At 49.2% G+C, this 20127-nt stretch overlaps 1 protein-coding gene across 1 annotated transcript in view; it reads left to right on the forward strand.

The window, feature by feature from the left end:
- PPA2 (inorganic pyrophosphatase 2) overlaps positions 1 to 20127 on the forward strand; it is a 560296-nt gene that overhangs the window by 261035 nt on the left and 279134 nt on the right. The window contains exon 5 of the mRNA XM_086962038.1: positions 13660 to 13779. Coding sequence (XP_086818164.1) covers positions 13660 to 13779 — 120 coding nt within the window. The remainder of the gene's footprint in view (positions 1 to 13659; positions 13780 to 20127) is intronic.

The following is a 20127-nucleotide window of genomic DNA, read 5'->3' on the forward strand; positions in this document are numbered from 1 at the left end:
CCAAATACCCTGAAAATAATGTCATATGGCAAGTCGGTTGTTATGTGGACCCTTTTGGTGGCCTGAGTGGACATTATACATGAACAACACTAGTTTAATAAATCAAATAGACGACAAGGTTTTATACAGTGCACATCCTGAAGGAAAGTACTTTGAGGTCTTCCTATATGTGATCAGTGCCGGACTGCCCATAGCAAGCATCAGGCGTTTGCCCAGGAGCCTGGAAGGGTTGGGCGGTTTTGATGCGTGGGGGCCGGTTTCGCAGCTATTCTGCAACATTGGCCCCCAGTAACGAAAGCAGCAGTGCTGGGGGCCGGCTTTGTTTCGCAGTAGTGCTTCGCGCTAACCTCCCCTGTGGATTGGGGCCGGGCCGACAAAACTGCCAGGGCTGCTTTGAGTTCCCAGTCGGCCCTGTATGTGATGATGAAGAAAAAGGAGAGCGAGTGAAATAAAACAATTGCTTAGGATCACACAGTTTGGTCAAGTGGCGATGCCAGGACTGAGCCCATGTGTTCTGGTTTCTCATTGTGCAATTTAGCCTTAGATGTACATGTTCCCTTCCCCTACAATCATCCCACCATCAAACCGCCACTCCGCTTCCATCAATGCGTCCCTAAGGTACACCACAGACCAAACATTTTGGCCCCTCGTAAAATGTTTGTGAGTATCCATTGATCTGCCCCCTTTTACGAGTTGTGAAAATACAGAGAGCACTGCTAGTGTGGACTATTTTAAGAGTTAAATGAATCCTTAGTCATCATTCACTTAAGTGTGTAGAAGGGGACACTCGTGCTCTCTTTCTGCCTCTCTTCATTATCCTCCTCAACATTCGGAAAGTGTTTTAAACATAATAAATATGAAAAGATATCCATCACGCAAATCCATTCCCACAGGTGAGTAACTTTTCCAGTTTAGGATTTTTTTAAATGCATAGTAAAACCTTCCATCTACTTTTTACACATTTGCTTGCAGCTGATTACCTTTTGAAATTTTTTCCGTAAAGTTTTTCTGGTTTGAATATTGTTTTTTCCTATGTCTGCTTGCTGCTGCTCAGTAGATCTTCCCACTGCTCTGTTTCTTTCATATCTTCGTTGTGTGGTTCCTTACCTGAGTTAGGTTCTGATCTGAAAAGGCCACATTGTTTGGACGAATAGATTAGCCATTTTACTTACCCATCTGTCTGCCTTACATTTCCTACACGTCTGGTTGGCTTTTTCTCAGCTTAACCTCAATGTCTAGCTCTCAATTCGCCTTCAAGGGGGAAAGGCGACTCATTTTTCACTAGAACAGTGCATGCAGGCATACAACCTGGGAGATAAGTATATGAGGAAGGTGATGGCATTGTACGCAAACCCCAGTGCGCAGATAGCTATCAATGGGGCAGTCTCAGATCAATTCATCCTTCAACGGGGGACAAGACAGGGATGCCCCCTGTCCCCCGTGCTGTTTTTACTGGCGCTGGAACCCCTGATCAGAGATATTGTAGCCAATAGAGAATGTTGGGAGTCACCATCAACGAGACCACAGTAAAACTTGCAGCTTATGCTAGTGACCTACTCATAATCACAGAGAACGCCAAATCCTCTATCACTGCCCTCATGAACACCATAGGTAAATACTCAGCCCACTCCGGCTACAAACTAAACACAGACAAATCAGAATGCATGCCACTTAAGGTACACACCACCAGAGAAGTAATAGACAACTCCGGATTAGTCTGGCAACCCGGGTTCATCAATTATCTAGGGATCCTATTCAGCAAAAACCTCAAAACCACACTCGACCAAAACGGGAAACTAACCTTAGAAAAGATAAAAAGGCTCCTGGAATCCTGGTCGCCCAAATTCATAACATGGTGGCGGAGGTTAGACACAATGAAGATGATGATTACCCCGGTGATCAACTACCTGGCGGGAATGCTCCCCCTTACACTCACAGACTAATTCCACCGTAAAACGAACAAAATGATGAACAAGTTCCTATGGCAAGACAAAAAACCAAGGATAAGCCTGAAAAAACTAAAACTAGATAAAAAACTAGGAGGGCTAAACCTGGCAGATTTCAGATAATTTCAGACTGCACTTATAGCGAGACAGTGAATGTACTGGATCCTGCCTAACCAGGGCTACACGCCGGTCTGGCTCAGGATTGAGAAAGCCATACTAAACAATATCGACCCTATAACACTTCTCTCCGCGAACAAACAGACACAAAAGAATAGCCCTATACTTAAACACACTAGATACGCCCTGCTTAAGGTAGATCAAAAACTGGAACACAGCGTTAATAATTCTAACTGGGAATCAAAATTTGCCTAGCAGTGTAACGGTAAGTTTCAATTCTATTAAGGACACAGAGGCGAGGATTATGCTTTTGTACCTTCTTCGCTGATTTATTACAAAAGTCACAGCAGCCAAAAACAAACCAAATTACAACAGCCCTACCTTAGAACAAAGGATAAGGGCAAAACAAAAACAATGTCCATCAACTACAACTCCCATGAGTATTACTAGGCAGTCCATATTATAGTCTCTACTGCAGTTAGACAGGACGTCCCCTTCATGACCACTTCCTCTTTCTTCGCGCGAGGCACGCTATGCGATTACTGATCCTGCTTGGCACCATCATTTCCTATCAAGAAAAAAATGCCACAGCGTCAGCAGTGAAAGGGCATCCAAAGCACATACAATGCAACACTGTCAAGTTACATCAGCATAAGACTGGAAAACCTGAGTACTTACTGCAGTACGGGCGGGTAATCTCCGCAGGAAACCGGGAGGGATAATCGTCGCCTCCGTGTCCTTAATAGAATTGAAACTTACCGTTACACTGCTATGCAAATTTCGATTCTATGTCAGGACCGGAGGCTTCAGATTATGCTAGTTTAACGCTTACTCACCACCAAATGAGCGATGTCCACCACAGGTTTAAAGTAAAACCTCTTAAACGTGGAGTCCGAAGACCAATCTGCAGCTCGCATCGGATCCTCCAATCAAGCTCCTAAAGAGAACGTCTTTGAGGCCATGGCCCCTCTAGCCGAATGAGCACCAAACTGCTTAGTGTCAATGCCTGCTTCCTGCATTACCCACCGTACCCATCTGGTGATGGTGGGAGAAGAGACAGCCTTGTGCGGCTTCCGCACCGCGATTAGCAACTGTCTTTCGCCCGGGGGGCGAAGTTCCAAGGTTAAGTCTTCATAAGCCTTCAAACACTGGACCACACACAACTTGGGAGTGTCGACGAAGCATGGGTAGGAAATCGTACGTGAACCACACTTCGTGCGACGCGCCAGCGTGAAAATCACCCCATCAGGGGAAAAAACTCTTGCTGCGACATCCAGGGTGCGGACATCCGACACCCGTCTGCACGACACCAGACACAGCAGCATTGCCAATTTCGCTGAAAGCTCCTTCAACGACAGATACCTATTCTGAGGCCACGACAAAAAAAGGTTCAGAACGAGATTGACATCCCACAGAACCGAATAACGTGGCTCTGGGGGCAGGGAAAGGCGAATTCCCCGTAGGAGGCGACACACAAAAGGGTGCTCCCCCAGTGGAACCCCCGCAATCGGCTGGTGGCCCGCCGAGATTGCTGACCGCATCGCATTGATAGTACGGTAGGCTAGCCCGGCCGAAGCCGATTCTGCCAAATAGTTCATCGCCGGAACGATACCCGCGACCACGGGATCCAAGTCCCGTCGAAGACACCAACGTGACCATTTGTTCCAGGCAGAGCGATAACGTTTTGCGGTGCTGCCTGCCCAGGCCTTCGAGAGGAAACTCTCAGACGGTCTCGAAAGGCCCGGGAGCGACCAACGTCGCCCGAAAGCCTCCACGCCATGAGGTGAAGGGAGCTCTGAGTGAGCAGATGATGGGGATCCCCGTCCGCGTTGAGAAGAAGTCGTGGAAATCGGGGGAGTAGGATTGGAGAATCCCAAGAAATTTCCAGTAGAACCGGAAACCAAACTTGAGACCTCCACCATGGAGTCACCAGGACTACGTCCGCCTGCTGGCGGCGAAGATGGGCAGCCGCCCTCAGTATCATTGAGAACGGAGGAAAACCGTAAGACGTCTCCCCGCTCCAATTCTGGAGGAAAGGGTCCGTGGCCTCTGCTAGAGGGTCCGGCCTCCAGCTGAAGAAACGCGGGAGCTGGAAATCCAGATGTGACGCAAAAAGGTCCACGGAGAACCTGCCCCAGGCTGCACTCAGGCTCTTGAACACCTGAGGATCCAGCTTCCACTGACTGGAGTCCCGCAGGTATCGGGAATGCCAATCCGCAACCTGATTGTCTCGACCCGGCAGGTATTCGGCCGTCACTGAAACCTGATGCGCCAGGCAGTAATTCCAGAAATAGTTCGCCAATGCCGAAAGGGCTTTGGAACGAGGACCCCCCAGACGATTGACGTACCGCACCGCCAAGATATTGCCCATGCGTAACAAGACGCAGGAGCGAACCGTGTCCTTGGTCCAGCAACGAACCGCAAAGGACCCGGCCAGCAGTTCCAGGCAATTGATATGGAGCTCCTGCTCCCCGGATGACCAGGCGCCGCCTGTGGAAAACTCTCCACCGTGGGCGCCCCAGCCGGCTCGGCTGGCGTCGGACTCTATCACCAAGTCGGGGACAGACCCGAAAATTGCTCGGCCATTCCAGGCTTCCATGTGAGCAAGCCACCAGCGCATCTCCTCCTTCACTTCGTCCGACAGGGTAACCACCTGATCGTATGTCAGGCTCCTTCGGAGATGGTGCGCCTTGAGGCGCTGCAGGGCGCGATAATGCAGGGGCCCCGGAAAGATTGCCTGGATGGAGGACGATAGCAGGCCCACCACCCGGGCAATCTGACGGAGAGAGGTGTGCGTTCGCAAGACTGTCTGACTGAGAATGTGCCGGATTTTCCCCAACTTCTTGGCAGGGAGACTCAGGGTACATCGTACCGAATCCACAGTAAAACCGAGGAACACCACCGTCTGAGACGGAACCAGAACAGACTTCTCGCTGTTGATTACAAACCCCAGATCCTGGAGTAAGGAAACCGTCTGACGGAGCTGAAGATCCAACTGTACCGGGCACTGCGCCATCACCAGGATGTCGTCCAAATAGACTATCATCCGGATACCTTGACTCCGCAAAAATTCCCTCGCCGGCCGGAGGAGCTTGGTGAAACACCAAGGGGCCGAAGAAAGCCCGAAAGGAAGGGCGGTAAACTCGAACACCTGATCCCCCCCACCGGAACTGCAGAAAGCGCCGGTGCGGGGGATGAATGGGAACCACCAAGTAAGCATCCTTGAGGTCCAAACGCACCATCCAATCGTTGGGAAGCAAAACGTCTCTCAGAAGATGGATATCCTCCATCTTGAAATGCCGGTAGACCAACCAACCGTTGAACTCTTTGAAGTTGATCACAGGGCGCTTCCCCCCGTCTGGTTTGTCCACCAGGAACAAATTGCTCAAAAATCCTGCTGGGTGTTGAACTGAAGGGCAAATGGCGCCTTTGCGCAGCAGGGCAGACACCTCCTCGTCTACTAGAAGTGCGTCCACACGAGAGAAAACGATAGGGGGGGAGGTCTGTCTTGGCGGGGCTGGTCGTAAAATTCCACATGGAAACCCTGTATCGTTTGCAAGACCCAAGCGTCCGCAGTGAGTGCGGCCCAGGCGTCTGGAAACAAAGCCAATCGTCCCCCCACGCGGACCTTGTCCGCTGAAATGACACTCACCGTTAGAGGTGTTTCCGGCTGCATTCTTGAAACCACCACGGCCACGGAAGCGTTGTCCTCTGATGGGGTAGAAGGTATTGTAGTTTTGAGAGGAGTTACACTGTCCCCGTCCGGAGCCTTGATTCCTGTTGGTCGCTTGCTGACCACCACGGCCGGTCGCGTGGCCCCCTCCGCGACTGGCCCCTCTGGAGAAACGTTGGTGGAAGACCTTTTTGATACTCGACTGGGCCCTATCCAGGGACGTGAATGTATTCACAAACTTTTCCAGTTCCTTTATAAATGGCTCCCCAAAGAGACCACCCTGGGCCACTGCTCTGGCTTCTGAAGTGGCTAGGTCACCCAACTTAGGATCCAATTTAATTAAGAGGGATCTCCTACGTTCGGTAGACAACGCGCAATTCGCGTTTCCTAGGAAAACCACTACTCTTTGCGCCCAGTTAGAGAAGACCTCAGGGGAAATGGCTGCCCCGGACTCCTTGGCTTCCTCCGCCATGTCTAGGATCTTCGTAATGGAGCCAATGGCATCCAAGAGTTTATCCTGGCAAGACCGCCAGGAACGGTCAATGCCTTTGCGGGGATCTTTAACGAATTTAGCCAAAAACGTGGCTATTTTTGGGTCCAACTCCGAGGTCAGGGCCACCTTTCCCTCTAACGTAGGCCTAGGGCATACTCCGCGCAAACAGCTCCTTGCCTCCTTTTCCAGGGGCTTGCAGAGGCGGCCAGCGACGAACTTCGCCACCTTCTCCCCAGGAGCCCAGGCGGCGGACCGCGGATGCATGATTTCATCCGGGTCCAACATTCCTGAGGTGTCCCGAGGGAGCTCGGCGGCGGAGCCCGAAGGGCGCCAAGAACGCTCCAACCCATCCTCATCATCAGTGTCTGCCGGGGAGGGAGGTACAGGAGACAAAGGAGCAGTACCAGCGGATCCCGAGGGGCCCGGGGCCGGGGAAGACGCAGGGGCCGGATCCATCGCCTTAGCTAGGAATGCGTCACGCAACCTCTCAAAGGCGTCCCTGTCCACACCATGCGAATCCCCCTGCACCACTTCCCTACAGGGTTTCTTAGGGGCTGGGGGAGTAGACCCCGTCTGGGCGGAAGAACCAGCAGCGACCCCTAGGTGCGCCTGGGTTATCCTCTCGCACTCCTGGATAATACGTGCGGATAGGCGTTCCTCCATAGGCCCCACAATCTCAGATACACATCTATAAATCGAGCTATCTACAGCTTGGTAGAACTCGTCGTTGAGGTAGCCCTGCGACTCCTCCTCCTCATAGTATTCGTCCCCCATCACCCCTAGCTGACCAGGACCAACCAAAGAACTCTGCAAGACTGAAAATGGCAAGGGTCAACCTGGGGAATAGGACCGCTGGTGAAAACCAGTACAAATATGGGGGCAGAGCGATGCTGCCTAAAATTGGTGCCCAGTGGAACCGGGAATTCTGGGGGGCCCTCACCCCACTAGCGCGCAGGCCCTCCTGAAACGGACCGGGCCTCAGTCACCTCCCAGCGCGCTAGCTCGCAATGGAAGCAGAAGCAGCTCTGAGTGCCTTAAAACGCCCGCAGGCGGCAACGCGGTCAAGCCGCTATACAGACCCCCACCGGGGCGTAGGTAGCACTTGTGGGGCAATACAGGCTCCGCCGAGCGTCAGGGTGAAGTGACAGGGAGCACTTGACAGAACGTTCTCCTCAGCGCGATTCCCCGACAGGAACACCGCGCTGAGGAGAACGAGACGCAACAGCACCCTTTAGTGGCCGGAGGCGGCCGAAACAATGGCAAAGTCGCGTAGGAGCAGAAAAGGCTCCCGCGACCGAACTGGGCTCTGCACAGGAAAACTGAGCACACAGCACAACCCCACAATATAGCAAAAGACGAAAAACCACTAAATAAAGCCCCAACAAACCCCAAATACAACAGAAATGAGGAGAGAGGGCATAAATCCACTTAACTCACTGCGAAGCAGCAAAGAAAGAGGAAGTGGTCATGAAGGGGACGTCCTGTCTAACTGCAGTAGAGACTAAGGAGGGACTATAATATGGACTGCCTAGTAATACTCATGGGAGTTGTAGTTGATGGACATTGTTTTTGTTTTGCCCTTATCCTTTGTTCTAAGGTAGGGCTGTTGTAATTTGGTTTGTTTTTGGCTGCTGTGACTTTTGTCATAAATAAGCGAAGAAGGTACAAAAGCATAATCTGAAGCCTCCGGTCCTGACATAGAATCGCTGTGGGCAAACTCCAAGATAAAATATAGGGTAAACCCCTAGCCATAGACTCTTGGAAAAGACTAGGGATCTCATACCCAGCCCAGTTGGAGGAAGAGGGAAGCCCCTACACCTTCAACATGCTAAAAATACGACATAACCTACCAGATATAGAACTATACAACTTCCATAAAAATCAGAACAGCCCTAAGCAAATCAAAAATAGCAAGACACAAACCATCAATCATCCAGTATATCGAGAACCTGAACAAAGTGGGCCACCAGGTGTCCCACATATACAAACTACTCCGCCCCAGCTCCTCCAAGCTTAACGATAAGACAACCAGCTACTGGGAATCACACCTAGACACCGCACTTAGCGAGCAGGAGAGACACACCCTCTGGTTGTCCCCATCGAAAAACATGATCTCCCCGGTGTTAGCTCAGACAACATTCTGGCTTCTGCACAAGACCTACTGGACCCCAGTTCGCTTAGCGGCCCTAGGGTTTGAGGGAAAACGACTGCTGCTGGAATTGTGACAGAGAACAGGGGGACCTGGCACACCTCATCTTCCACTGCACAAAGGTTAAAAAAAATTGGAAAAAAATATTTACCTTCATAAATTAAGCCTTAGGCTGCAAGCTTAAAGAAGAGTTTGCCTCACTCACCAACTCATTTATAACATTTGATATTGACACGCAATCAATCAATCAATCAATCAATCAGTGACACTTATAAAGCGCGCTACATACCCGTAGGGTCTCAAGGCGCTGGGGGGGGGGGGGGGGGGGGTGCCGCCGCTACTGCTCGAACAGCCAGGTCTTCAGCTTCTTCCTGAAGGAGAGGTGGTCTTGGGTCAGGCGCAGGTCGGACGGGAGGGAGTTCCAGGTCTTGGCGGCCAGGTAGGAGAAGGACCTTCCTCCTGTAGTCGCTCTTCGGATGCGGGGGACGGCGGCGAGGGCGTGGTTGGCTGATCGGAGGTGGCGTTTGGGAGCGTAGAAGTTGACTCGGCTGTTGAGGTAGCTCGGGCCTTGGTCGTGTAGGGCTTTGTGTGCGTGGGTGAGGAGGCGGAAGGTGATTCTCTTGTTGACGGGGAGCCAGTGAAGGTCTCTCAGATGTCCGGAGATGTGGCTGGATCGTGGGATGCCGAGGATGAGTCTGGCTGAGGCGTTTTGGATCCGCTGGAGTCTCTTCTGGAGCTTGACGGTGGTCCCGGCGTAGAGGGCGTTGCCGTAGTCCAGTCGGCTGGTGACGAGGGCCTGGGTGACGGTCTTCCTGGTCTCTGTGGGGATCCACCAGAAGATCTTCCGTAGCATGCGTAGGATGTTGAAGCACGACGAGGAGACGCTGTTGACTTGCCTGGTCATGGAGAGGGAGGAGTCCAGGATGAAGCCCAGGTTTCGTGCATCGTCTGTCGGTTTGGGTGCGGTGCCCAGGGCGGGAGGCCACCAGGAGTCGTCCCAGGCGGAGGGTGAGGAGCCCAGGATGAGGACCTCCGTCTTGTCCGAGTTCAGTTTCAGGCGGCTGGTCGTCATCCACTCGGCTACCTCTTTCATCCCTTCGTGCAGGTTGGCTCTGGCGGCGGCGGGGTCGTTGGTCAGGGAGAGGATCAGCTGGGTGTCGTTGGCGTAGGAGATTATGCTGAGGTGGTGTTTGCGTACGATGGCCGCGAGGGGGCTCATGTAGACGTTGAAGAGGGTGGGGCTCAGGGATGATCCTTGGGGGACGCCGCAGATGACTTCGGAGGCCTCTGACTTGTACGGTGGTAGGCGGACTCTCTGTGTTCTTCCGTCGAGGAAGGAGATGATCCATTCCAGCGCCTTGTCCTGGATTCCGATGTTGCTGAGGCGCCGTACTAGGGTGCGGTGGCAGACCGTGTCGAATGCCGCGGAGAGGTCTAGGAGGATGAGGGCCGCTGTTTCTCCATTGTCCATCAGGGCTCGGATGTCATCGGTGGCGGCGATGAGGGCGGTCTCGGTGCTGTGTTTGGCTCGGAAGCCGGACTGTGAGGGGTCGAGGGATCCGTTCGTCTCGAGGAAGGCGGCCATCTGCTTGTTGACGGTCTTCTCGATGACTTTGGCTGGAAACGGGAGAAGCGAGATGGAGCGGTAATTCTTGAGGTCGGTGGGGTCCGCTGTTGGTTTCTTGAGTAGAGCGCTGAGTTCGGCGTGTTTCCAGCTTTCAGGGAAGATGGCGGTGTCGAAGGAGGTGTTGATGATGTCTCGCAGGTGGGGTGCGATGACAGCGTCGGCCTTGTTGAAGACGTGGTGAGGGCAGGGGTCGGTCGGTGATCCGGAGTGGATGGAGTTCATCGTGCGGATGGTGTCTTCGGTGCTGATCGGGGTCCAGGCGTGGAGGGTGGTGGTGGAGGGGGGTGGCTGGTCGGTCGTGGTGTGCGTTGGTTGGTTGTTGAAACTGCTGTGTATGTCCGCGATCTTGTTGTGGAAGTATGAGGCGAGGGAGTTGCAGAGGTCTTGCGATGGGGTGATGTCGTTGTTTCCTGCGCTGGGGTTGGAAAGCTCTTTCACGATGTTGAAGAGTTCCTTGCAGTTGTGTGCGTTGTTGTCCAACCGGTCCTTGAATGCTGTTTTCTTGGCGGCGCGGATCAGCTGGTGGTGTTTCCGGGTGGCAAGTTTGTAGGAGGTCCTGTTGTCCGGTGTCGGTTCCCTTTTCCAGACTTTCTCGAGGGCTCGGCAGTTCTTCTTGGAGCTCTTGAGTTCGTCGGTGAACCATGGGGCCTTCTTGCTGCCGGGTCTGCTAGGCGGGGTCCTCAGCGGGGCGAGTTCGTCCGCGCAGTTGCTGATCCACTTCGTGAGGTTGTCGGCGGCCTGGCTGGGGTTCGCTGAGCTGGCAGGAGGGTGTTGGCTCAGGGAGGTGGCGAGCTGGTCTGCTGTGATCTTGTTCCAGCTTCTGCGGGCGGTCTGTTGCTGGTGTTGGTGGGTCGTCGTTCTCTTGAAGGTGAAGTGGACGCAGCTGTGGTCCGTCCATTGAAGCTCTGTGGCGTGGCTGAAGTCGATGTCTGTGCTGGATGAGAAGACGGCGTCGAGTGTGTGTCCGGCGAGGTGGGTGGGGGTGGACACCAGTTGCTTGAGTCCCAGGTTGGCGAGGTTGTCGAGCAGGGTGCTGGTGTTGTGGTCGTTGTTGTTCTCCAGATGGAAGTTGAGGTCTCCCAGGAGGATGTAGTCAGCGGAGGGGAGGGCATGCGGGCTGACGAAGTCGGCGATGTCCTCGCTGAATTGCGTGCGTGGTCCAGGGGGTCGGTAGATCAGGGTGCCTCTGAGGGTGGTGTTCGGGTTGGTGTGGATCTGGAAATGCAGGTGTTCGGCGCTGGTCAGGGTGTTGTCGGTGCTGGTCGTGAGACGGATGGTGTTCCTGTGGATGATGGCGATGCCTCCTCCCATCTGGTTGGCGTTTCGGTCCCTCCGGACGATCTTGTAGCCCTCTGGGATAGCGATGGCGATGTCAGGAGCTGAAGAGGCGTTCATCCAGGTCTCCGTGAGGAAGGCAACGTCTGGAGCTGTGGTGTCGAGGAGGTTCCAGAGTTCGATGGCGTGTCTGTGGACGGAGCGGGTGTTGAGCAGGATGCACTTGAGGTGGGTGCTGCTGGAGTTCGACTTGGCGGGTGCTGGTGCGGGGCTGGTCCGGATGCAGGTGAACTTGCAGGCGTGGCAGCTGAAGGGTCCGTGGGTACGTCGTGGAGAGGCTTGATGGCATTCTGGGAGTCGGCCGGTGTTGAGAGCGGTGAGGGTGGCGGCGGAGTACGTCAGGCGGGTCGGTCGGGGTCCTCGTGGGCCAGGGGTCCTGGCACTGGGCGCGGTCCAGGCGCGGACGGGCGTAGACGGGCTTACCTTTGGCGCGCCTTCGGCGCGCAATCGGCGCGCCCGCTGCGCGTGCCCGCTGCGCGTTCGCACGGTCGCCATTTAAGGCGAAGTGCGCGGGTGGGCGGAGCAGCTGGGAGGCGGGAGCGGGGAGGGTTACAGAAGGCAAAAAGGGGCGGGGACAAGCGGCGGTGGCGGGAAGGGAGGGCGGGGGGCGTCGAGATAGGCGGACAACAAGGAAGGAGGGCAACACGGAACAAAAATTAAAATACAGTACAAACAGGCAAAAATGAACGCTAAAACAGGGAAAAAACAAGTTTAGCCCAAACAAGCACAAAGAACCGTCAAAACAAGGAAAACCACTCGCAGCGGCGGCAGCCGGCAAACGAGGCAGCAGCGAGGCAGAGGGCGGCAAGGGGCACACGCAGCAGCTGGTGGCCGTGCGGCGCGGGGGTGTCCCACAAGTGGGTCACACTCACCTGCGTCGCACGGTCGCCATTTAAGGCCAAGTGCGCGGGTGGGCGGAGCAGCTGGGAGGCGGGAGCGGGGAGGGTTACAGAAGGCAAAAAGGGGCGGGGACAAGCGGCGGTGGCGGGAAGGGAGGGCGGGGGGCGTCGAGGTAGGCGGACAACAAGGAAGGAGGGCAACACGGAACAAAAATTAAAATACAGTACAAACAGGCAAAAATGAACGCTAAAACAGGGAAAAAACAAGTTTAGCCCAAACAAGCACAAAGAACCGTCAAAACAAGGAAAACCACTCGCAGCGGCGGCAGCCGGCAAACGAGGCAGCAGCGAGGCAGAGGGCGGCAAGGGGCACACGCAGCAGCTGGTGGCCGTGCGGCGCGGGGGTGTCCCGCAACCTGACAGAAACCTCCTAGATCTCCTGCTAATGGCAGCAGTCAAGATAGTACTCACCAAGTGGAAAGACACCTTCAAAGCCACCTTCAGGGGGTGGCTCAACTGGGTGACATACCTGAGAGGAGCCGACATCACAGCCTTACGAAACACACCATGGAGAAAACCCAACAGTGGTATGTGGGCTTCCTTGGACAAGTTCCTAGTACCCTACGAGCCCCCATGAAAGTGCTAGCCAGAAACAATCAAAGGGCCCACCTTCACACCAACCAATAGAGCAAGACACCCCTCCTTCCCCCCTAAACTCTTCTCTCTTTCCCCTCTCTTTCTTTTTCTTTCAGAGTAGACAGTTGGACAGGGGGCCGGTCATGCATACATTTTGTTTCATTCCGACCAACCTGATGGTTACCACTAGCACAAAGCATATGTTATACGTTGTATGTGGGATTGTAGAGATGCAGGGACGTTCAAGCTTATGTGCTCTACGAGTAAACTGTACAACCAGCAGCTAAGCAACATGGGCTGCACCCCTGTATGTACAAACGCAATGATGATTACATGTTACTTGTCATATGTTGTAAGTGTAAAAATCCAATAAAAATATTTTTTTTAAAAAGAAGATTCACTGACACTCGTAAACTAACAGGGTGTCCTTCGACTATGTTTGACTAGGGGAGTAAAATGATAGAGAGAAATTTAACTTCATAATTTGGAACAGATCTTGCATTTTTGTTGACTTGTTTGGTTGATTGGATAGTGTTTTTGTCGTTGCTTTCATTTTATGTAGGGCTGGATGACATGCATTGCTCTGTTGACTGAGGTATCTTTCTTGGGTGAATGAGCATTTTGGCAGCAGCATTTACAGTCGCTCACTAACCAGTGCAAAATGTAAATTTCAATCCTTGAAAAAAAAACTGTTGTCGCGCTGATCATAAAGTACAAGTGTACTGCACTGGCCGGTCAGTGCATATGCTTGTATGTGCAGGCCGGCCCTGAGGTGCATGACAATAATGCACCATATGTATTAACATCCTCTCTCTTTCTCTACTCTTTTGTGTTTGTTTTTAAGATTGCAACAAAGGAGTCTCTAAATCCCATTAAGCAAGACACAAAGAAAGGGAAGCTTCGAAACGTGGCAAATATATTCCCTCACAAGGGGTATATATGGAACTATGGGGCGCTCCCTCAGGTGACGTTTGTCCACATGTTTTTATTCATGTCTTGGTCTTAAAATCCATCCCCAAGTGTAATAGTATTGTTTCAATTTAGAATTCTTGTTAAAAGCATTGTTCAATAAATATGTAAATCTAGATGTTCCACCTTAAAGTGCTTATAATCATCGATTCCTTTTTCATAACTTTCGCTCCCTTTTCAGTGATTGATTTTATAAAGTGTGTTAGCAAGATCCTTCACTTTGGGATTCTAGTACTCAAGAAGTAGGATACCATTATTTAGCTGATCTGGGTAATTAAAAAGTCTGATATATCAGAAATTATCTTTTCTCTGTGAATATATATGGATTCTGTATTACCACAACTTTAAATGAATTAATTCTCCAGATAGAGTGTTACAGTATTGTTCATCTCAGGTTAAAGGGTTGCAGTCACTTACCATTATTCTTGTTACACTGACATTCTTCAGGTAGGTACTCAGTTTTATAAAACCATATACTTATACACTGATACAACACACTTTCTTTGAATTAAATATAACTGACTAACTATTAAATGAGTTTCATGTATGTTATATCATAATTTAAGTACAACAGCAAGTGTATTGCATCATGCAATCCACCAGATAAATTATCTACCCAGCCCCGCTCTTTCCGTCAATTTATCTGAAGGCACTTGCTTTGAACGTAGTACACATTAACAGTCGGTATATATATATATATATATATATATATATATATATATATATATATATATATACAGTTCTTCTTCCTGTAGTTCTGTCTCCACATTCAGAAATCAACAAGTAACTTTCAGGCCCTAGTAAGTCTTTTATTCATTTTAAGTTTATATAGTGAGTCTTTGAGGCCCAAATTGACACTCTAGCAAAGAGCGTGATCTCCCTGTTTTTAAGTGGTGTGCAATCTCTGCCTTATATCTAGTTGTGCACCTCTAAATGAGGGACATCACAGTTTCAGCTCGTGGTATCGTGCCTATTAAGATGTACAAACAGTGTATCTGCACTATTTGCCTGTAAAAATTAAATTTGTGCTAGATTTGACCTGGCAAAGCTATGCACAAACCCCTGCAATGTGTAATTTGCACACAGGTTGTTATACTAAGTTAACAACGGTATTTCCTCAGCTATCCGGTCCAGGGCCTACGATTCTTACATTTTGTGTACAAAAGGAGCACACTTAGGGGCTGTTCATGACTGCTGTGGGATTTCTGATTTGAGCGCAAACAGGACCATCCACCCAAATCAGGATTTCAAGATTTGCGAAAATACTGTACACGCTGAGTTGCTTTTCTCAAACGCAAATTTCACATGGTAAAACCTGGCAAATTTTGTGTGAGAAAAAGAGTCCTGCAGCAATATGCCTATGCTATCTAAGGTGCTCTCTCTCAGGGATTTGTGATTTGCCAATCCCCTACCACACCCGTGGTTCTGCATAGCAGTTGGTGCCTTTTCAACTGGTGCCCCACCTCAGGATGTGTTAGGTGGTCGTTCTGCTTCAGCTTCTACGTAGAGTGCTAGCTCCTAGTTTTATAGTTTTGAACCGCCTTATACGCATTGCTGCTTGTATGTATTTCTGTTTCTCCAAAAGGTCACCATCACAAGTGAGGCTCCACGTTGAGACCATGATGTCTTCCATGTGTCTACACAAGCAAGTCTGTTCGTTGAAACTCTTGCTGAGGTTTGTTGTTCCTGACTCCAGTCACCCCATCTGAACAGTGATCATGTCTGTTCCCACTGCCAGTGGTGTGCTTTGTACCTACTTACTTCCTGTGCAAGACCTCTCCTTCTGCGTTCAGTAGAGTTTGTTTCATTTCATTTTCTCTCCCCCTCCTACTTTAAGGGAGTTCTGTCGTGGCTCTGGCACTTTAACCTGCTCGCAATAGTATCTTTCACATACTTCACCAATATCCGCTTTTACGAGCGGGTGTCTCTCCATTGTATCCCAATTACTAACAATCCTGAGTTATGAGAATATTGGGCTATGAATGCATTAATCATAGCACTCAGACCATTTCAAAGCCTTGAAATGTGGCTATGATGATGCTTGCTGGTTGGCTGTCTAACTAATAATCTGTCAATCTGAGCTGTTTGATGATAGTGAAGAAACCATAAGTACTGAACAACCTGATATGTTTGTTGCTTTCGAAGAATGTGAAGGGCCAGAAGTTGAATCTGCCTTAATTCTACCTTAAATAAGACTGATCGTGGCTGTGAAGTAAGTAAACAATGTTTTACATTTAGAGGTTGGGGGATTTGGCATGGATTCCAAGGTTCTAGTGTAGTTCGAGTGAATAAGGTGGAAGAAAGCTGTAAACGGTTTGGTAAAAGTCAATTTACCATTGAATAAAATTGAATTTTGCATTTGTTACAGCTTGTTTATATTCTCTTCTCAAACCTTTTATTTTGGTTTGTAATATAGGTGATTTGATTTTACATCATCTGTTTTCCAAGTTTCAAATCATTTTTGGGAAGGAGATTCAGAGACTAGTGTTCACTGGTTTTTCTGCACATTTTCTGCAGTTTTCTGCACATTTTCAGCTTCTTCGTAGAGTCCTTGCTCCTAGTTTTATAGTTTTGAACCGCCTTATACGCATTGCTGCTTGTATGTGTTTCTGTTTCTCAAAAAAGTCACCATCACAAGTGAGGCTCCTCGTTGAGACCATGATGTCTTCCATGTGTCTGCACAAGCAAGTCTGTTCGTTGAAACTCTTGCTGAGGTTTGTTGTTCCTGACTCCAGTCACCCCATCTGAACAGTGATCATGTCTGTTCCCACTGTCAGTGGTGTGCTTTGTACCTACTTACTTCCTGTGCAAGACCTCTCCTTCTGCGTTCAGTAGAGTTTGTTTCATTTCATTTTCTCTCCCCCTCCTACTTTAAGGGAGTTCTGTCGTGGCTCTGGCACTTTAACCTGCTCCCAATAGTATCTTTCACATACTTCACCGATATCCGCTTTTCAGAGCGGGTGTCTCTCCATTGTATCCCAATTACTAACAATCCTCAGTTATGAGAATATTGGGCTATGAATGCATTAATCATAGCACTCAGACCATTTCAAAGCCTTGAAATGTGGCTATGATGATGCTTGCTGGTTGGCTGTCTAACTAATAATCTGTCAATCTGAGCTGTTTGATGATAGTGAAGAAACCATAAGTGCTGAACAACCTGATATGTTTGTTGCTTTCGAAGAATGTGAGTGACCAAAAGTTGAATCTGCCCTAATTCTACCTTAAATAAGACTGATCGTGGCTGTGAAGTAAGTAAACAATGTTTTACATTTAGAGGTTAGGGGATTTGGCATACATTCCAAGGTTCTTGTGCAGTTCGAGTGAATAAGGTGGAAGAAAGCTGTACACGGTTTGGTAAAAGTCAATTTACTATTGAATAAAATGGAATTTTGCATTTGATACGGCTTGTTTATATTCTCTTCTCAAACCTTTTAGTTTGGTTTGTAATATAGGTGATTTGATTTTACATCATCTGTTTTCCAAGTTTCAAATCATTTTGGGGAAGGAGATTCAGAGACTAGTGTTCACTGGTTTTTCAGCACATTTTTTGTATTCAGGTTATGATTCTGACTCTGCTATCAAGAACATAGTTTTATTATAGTCTGTAACAATGTAATTATTGGTAACCGTTACTTTACGTTGATTGCTATTCAGTGGAATGACGTCTTGATGTAAGATAGATTTCTCCTCATTAGAACTGCCTTCCTTCTTTCTGTAGTTAAAGCAGTATTTGCGTTTCCTAAAAAAACAGACAGCTATCGACTCCATCCTCTTAAAAAATCAATGTTAACAGACTCACCCTTTGATTTTGCCTCCTTCCCCATGCCCAAAACCCTTACCAAACGACGACTGACATCCAAAAGCCTATCCTGGCATTGCTTAAGGGATCTATCCAGGCCCTTCCTTGCATCGCTGGCCAACTTGAAAAGGAAACAAATTAAATCTGCATCCAGATCAGCACGTGCCCTTTAGTCAGTTACCACTTGTGAACACTCTGCCCACATAACAGCTCTGACTTCTTTTTCCAGTAACTTACGAATACACAGTCTATTAAATTTGGAAACAGAATCCTAGAGCCACCAACCAGCATTTGGATGTCTTATCATATCCGCTCTAAACTTCTCATCCCCTAGCCGTATCTATGTCCTAATAGTCAACACCATAGGTGTCAAACACAAATTAATCAAAGTTTGTCTTATTTATACTTGACCCATCTTGGTAAAAATATCTTTTATCTAGTCTGATTCATCTTTGTGCTGCAAAGAACACCCTCTGTTGTGCCATGAAGGATGCCTTCTGCCTCGACCACCTTTTTCCATAGTTGCCAAACTCTCATCATATTTATAAAGATGTGTTCTCCTCCAACCCACCAACTTCCTAAACCCTCACCAATCAGGCTTCAGAAAAGGATACAGAATTGGGACAGCAATCCTAAACATAATAGATGATATGCACAACTCTCTTGATGCTGGTCAATGTTGCCTACTCATACTCTTGGACCTTTCGGCAGCCTTCGATAGGGTTGACCACAATCTACTCATCAAGGCACTTCAAGAAAGGGCTGGAGCTGAACAGATGATACTACAATGGTGCACCTCTTTTCTATAGAACCGCACCTAAAGTATAAAAATCAAGAATTTCCCATCAGAACCACACCCAGTTCGCAGGGCCATCCCGTAAGGATCAGTACTCTCCCCGCAACTTTTCAACATATACATGGAACCCCTCACCACCATAAACAAAAAATCAAACATTCCGTTTCGCTTCTATGCAGACAATACCCAGATATATCTGGAAACCTCCTCCATTGAAGACATTCAGAAACTGAACAGCACTCTGAGAGAAGTCCAATGCAGGCCATCACGCAACCACCTAAAACTCAATCAAGACAAGACAGAAATCCTCCTAATCTCTAATGATGAGGAAAAAAAAACAATCTCAGAATGGCTAAAAGCGATTGATGCGCTCAACTACAACCTTACCTTAGCAGACTCCGCTAAATCGCCAAGAAGCACCCTGGACCCCAAATTAGACATGAACAAACACATCAAGAACACAGCAAAGAGCACCTTCCTCAACCTGATACTACTCAACAAAATAAAACCCTTCATCCCTCAGAACTACCTCAAACAAGCTCCTCAATCCCTGGCTTCCAAGACTGGACTAAGGGATTGCAACCCTCACAGGATCAGCTAAATCTCACCTAGATTCCCTCAGATCAACTCTAAATGCAGCAGCCAGAATGGTCATCGGAGAAAAGAAATATAAACACAACTCCCCTGCGCTCAGAGAGCTCAAATGGCTTTGAATCGAAATGAGGGCCAATTTAAAAACTGCCTGCCCCACGGACAAAGTGCTGCACCCAGGCAAACCTGCCTTCTTGGCAGCCAAACTCCAGACGGCTGGTCAGACAAGAAGCCTAAGGAGTACCAACACCCTACACCTTATCCCTCCAAGAACTCACAAACAAAAAACCGCATCCCGATCCTTCACAGGAAATGCTCCCAAAAGTTGGAACTCCATACCAGTCCACATCAGGACCAACCCCTCCTACCTACAATTCAAAAGGCAGCTCAAAGAACTCTTCCTCAACCGATCCCTCCCGTATGGATAGCCACAGCCTAACCATCGAAGCAGGCACACAACTGCTTACAAGACACTTTGACATTAAGAACTCCACCTCACTATCTCCTATACCCCCCTGTCTTCCCCCGAGCAAATCCCGTCACGAGCCACTGTGCTTTCTCTGACGACAAGGCAGTGTACATACTACTGTGAAAACATACCTTGCAAGTGACATTGTGCGTTCTACGACGATATTACTATGATTCGTATGGAGCCATTGTATATACTAGTATGTCTAAGTATCGTCTATGTATCTTACGAGTGATCATGATGTAAAGCGCTCTGATAGATTTCTCCTCATTAGAACTATCTTCCTTCTTTCTGTAGTTAAAGCAGCATTTGCATTTCCTAAAAAACAGACCGCTACCTGACTCTTTCCTCTTAAAAAATCAATGTCAACAGACACTCCCTTTGATTTTGCCTCCTCCACCATGCCCAAAATTCTTTCAAAACAACAACGGACATCCAAAAGCCTATCCTGGCATTGCTTAAGGGATCTATCCAGTCCCTTCCTTGCATCGCTGGCCAACTTGAAAAGCAAACTAATGAAATCTGGCCAGCGCTATATAAAACTCTGAAATAAATAAATAAATATGTATTCTTCATATGTTTCTTTTTCCTCATACACTTACCGCCTTCCTGCCTCACATCCCTCATGTCCTTGTCATCCAAAACCAAAATTCCTCAACCACCTTAGTCAAATCCATTCCTTTCC

Source organism: Lissotriton vulgaris, chromosome 3_1 (assembly GCF_964263255.1).
Source record: "Lissotriton vulgaris chromosome 3_1, aLisVul1.2, whole genome shotgun sequence".
Taxonomy (NCBI): Eukaryota; Metazoa; Chordata; class Amphibia; order Caudata; family Salamandridae; genus Lissotriton; species Lissotriton vulgaris.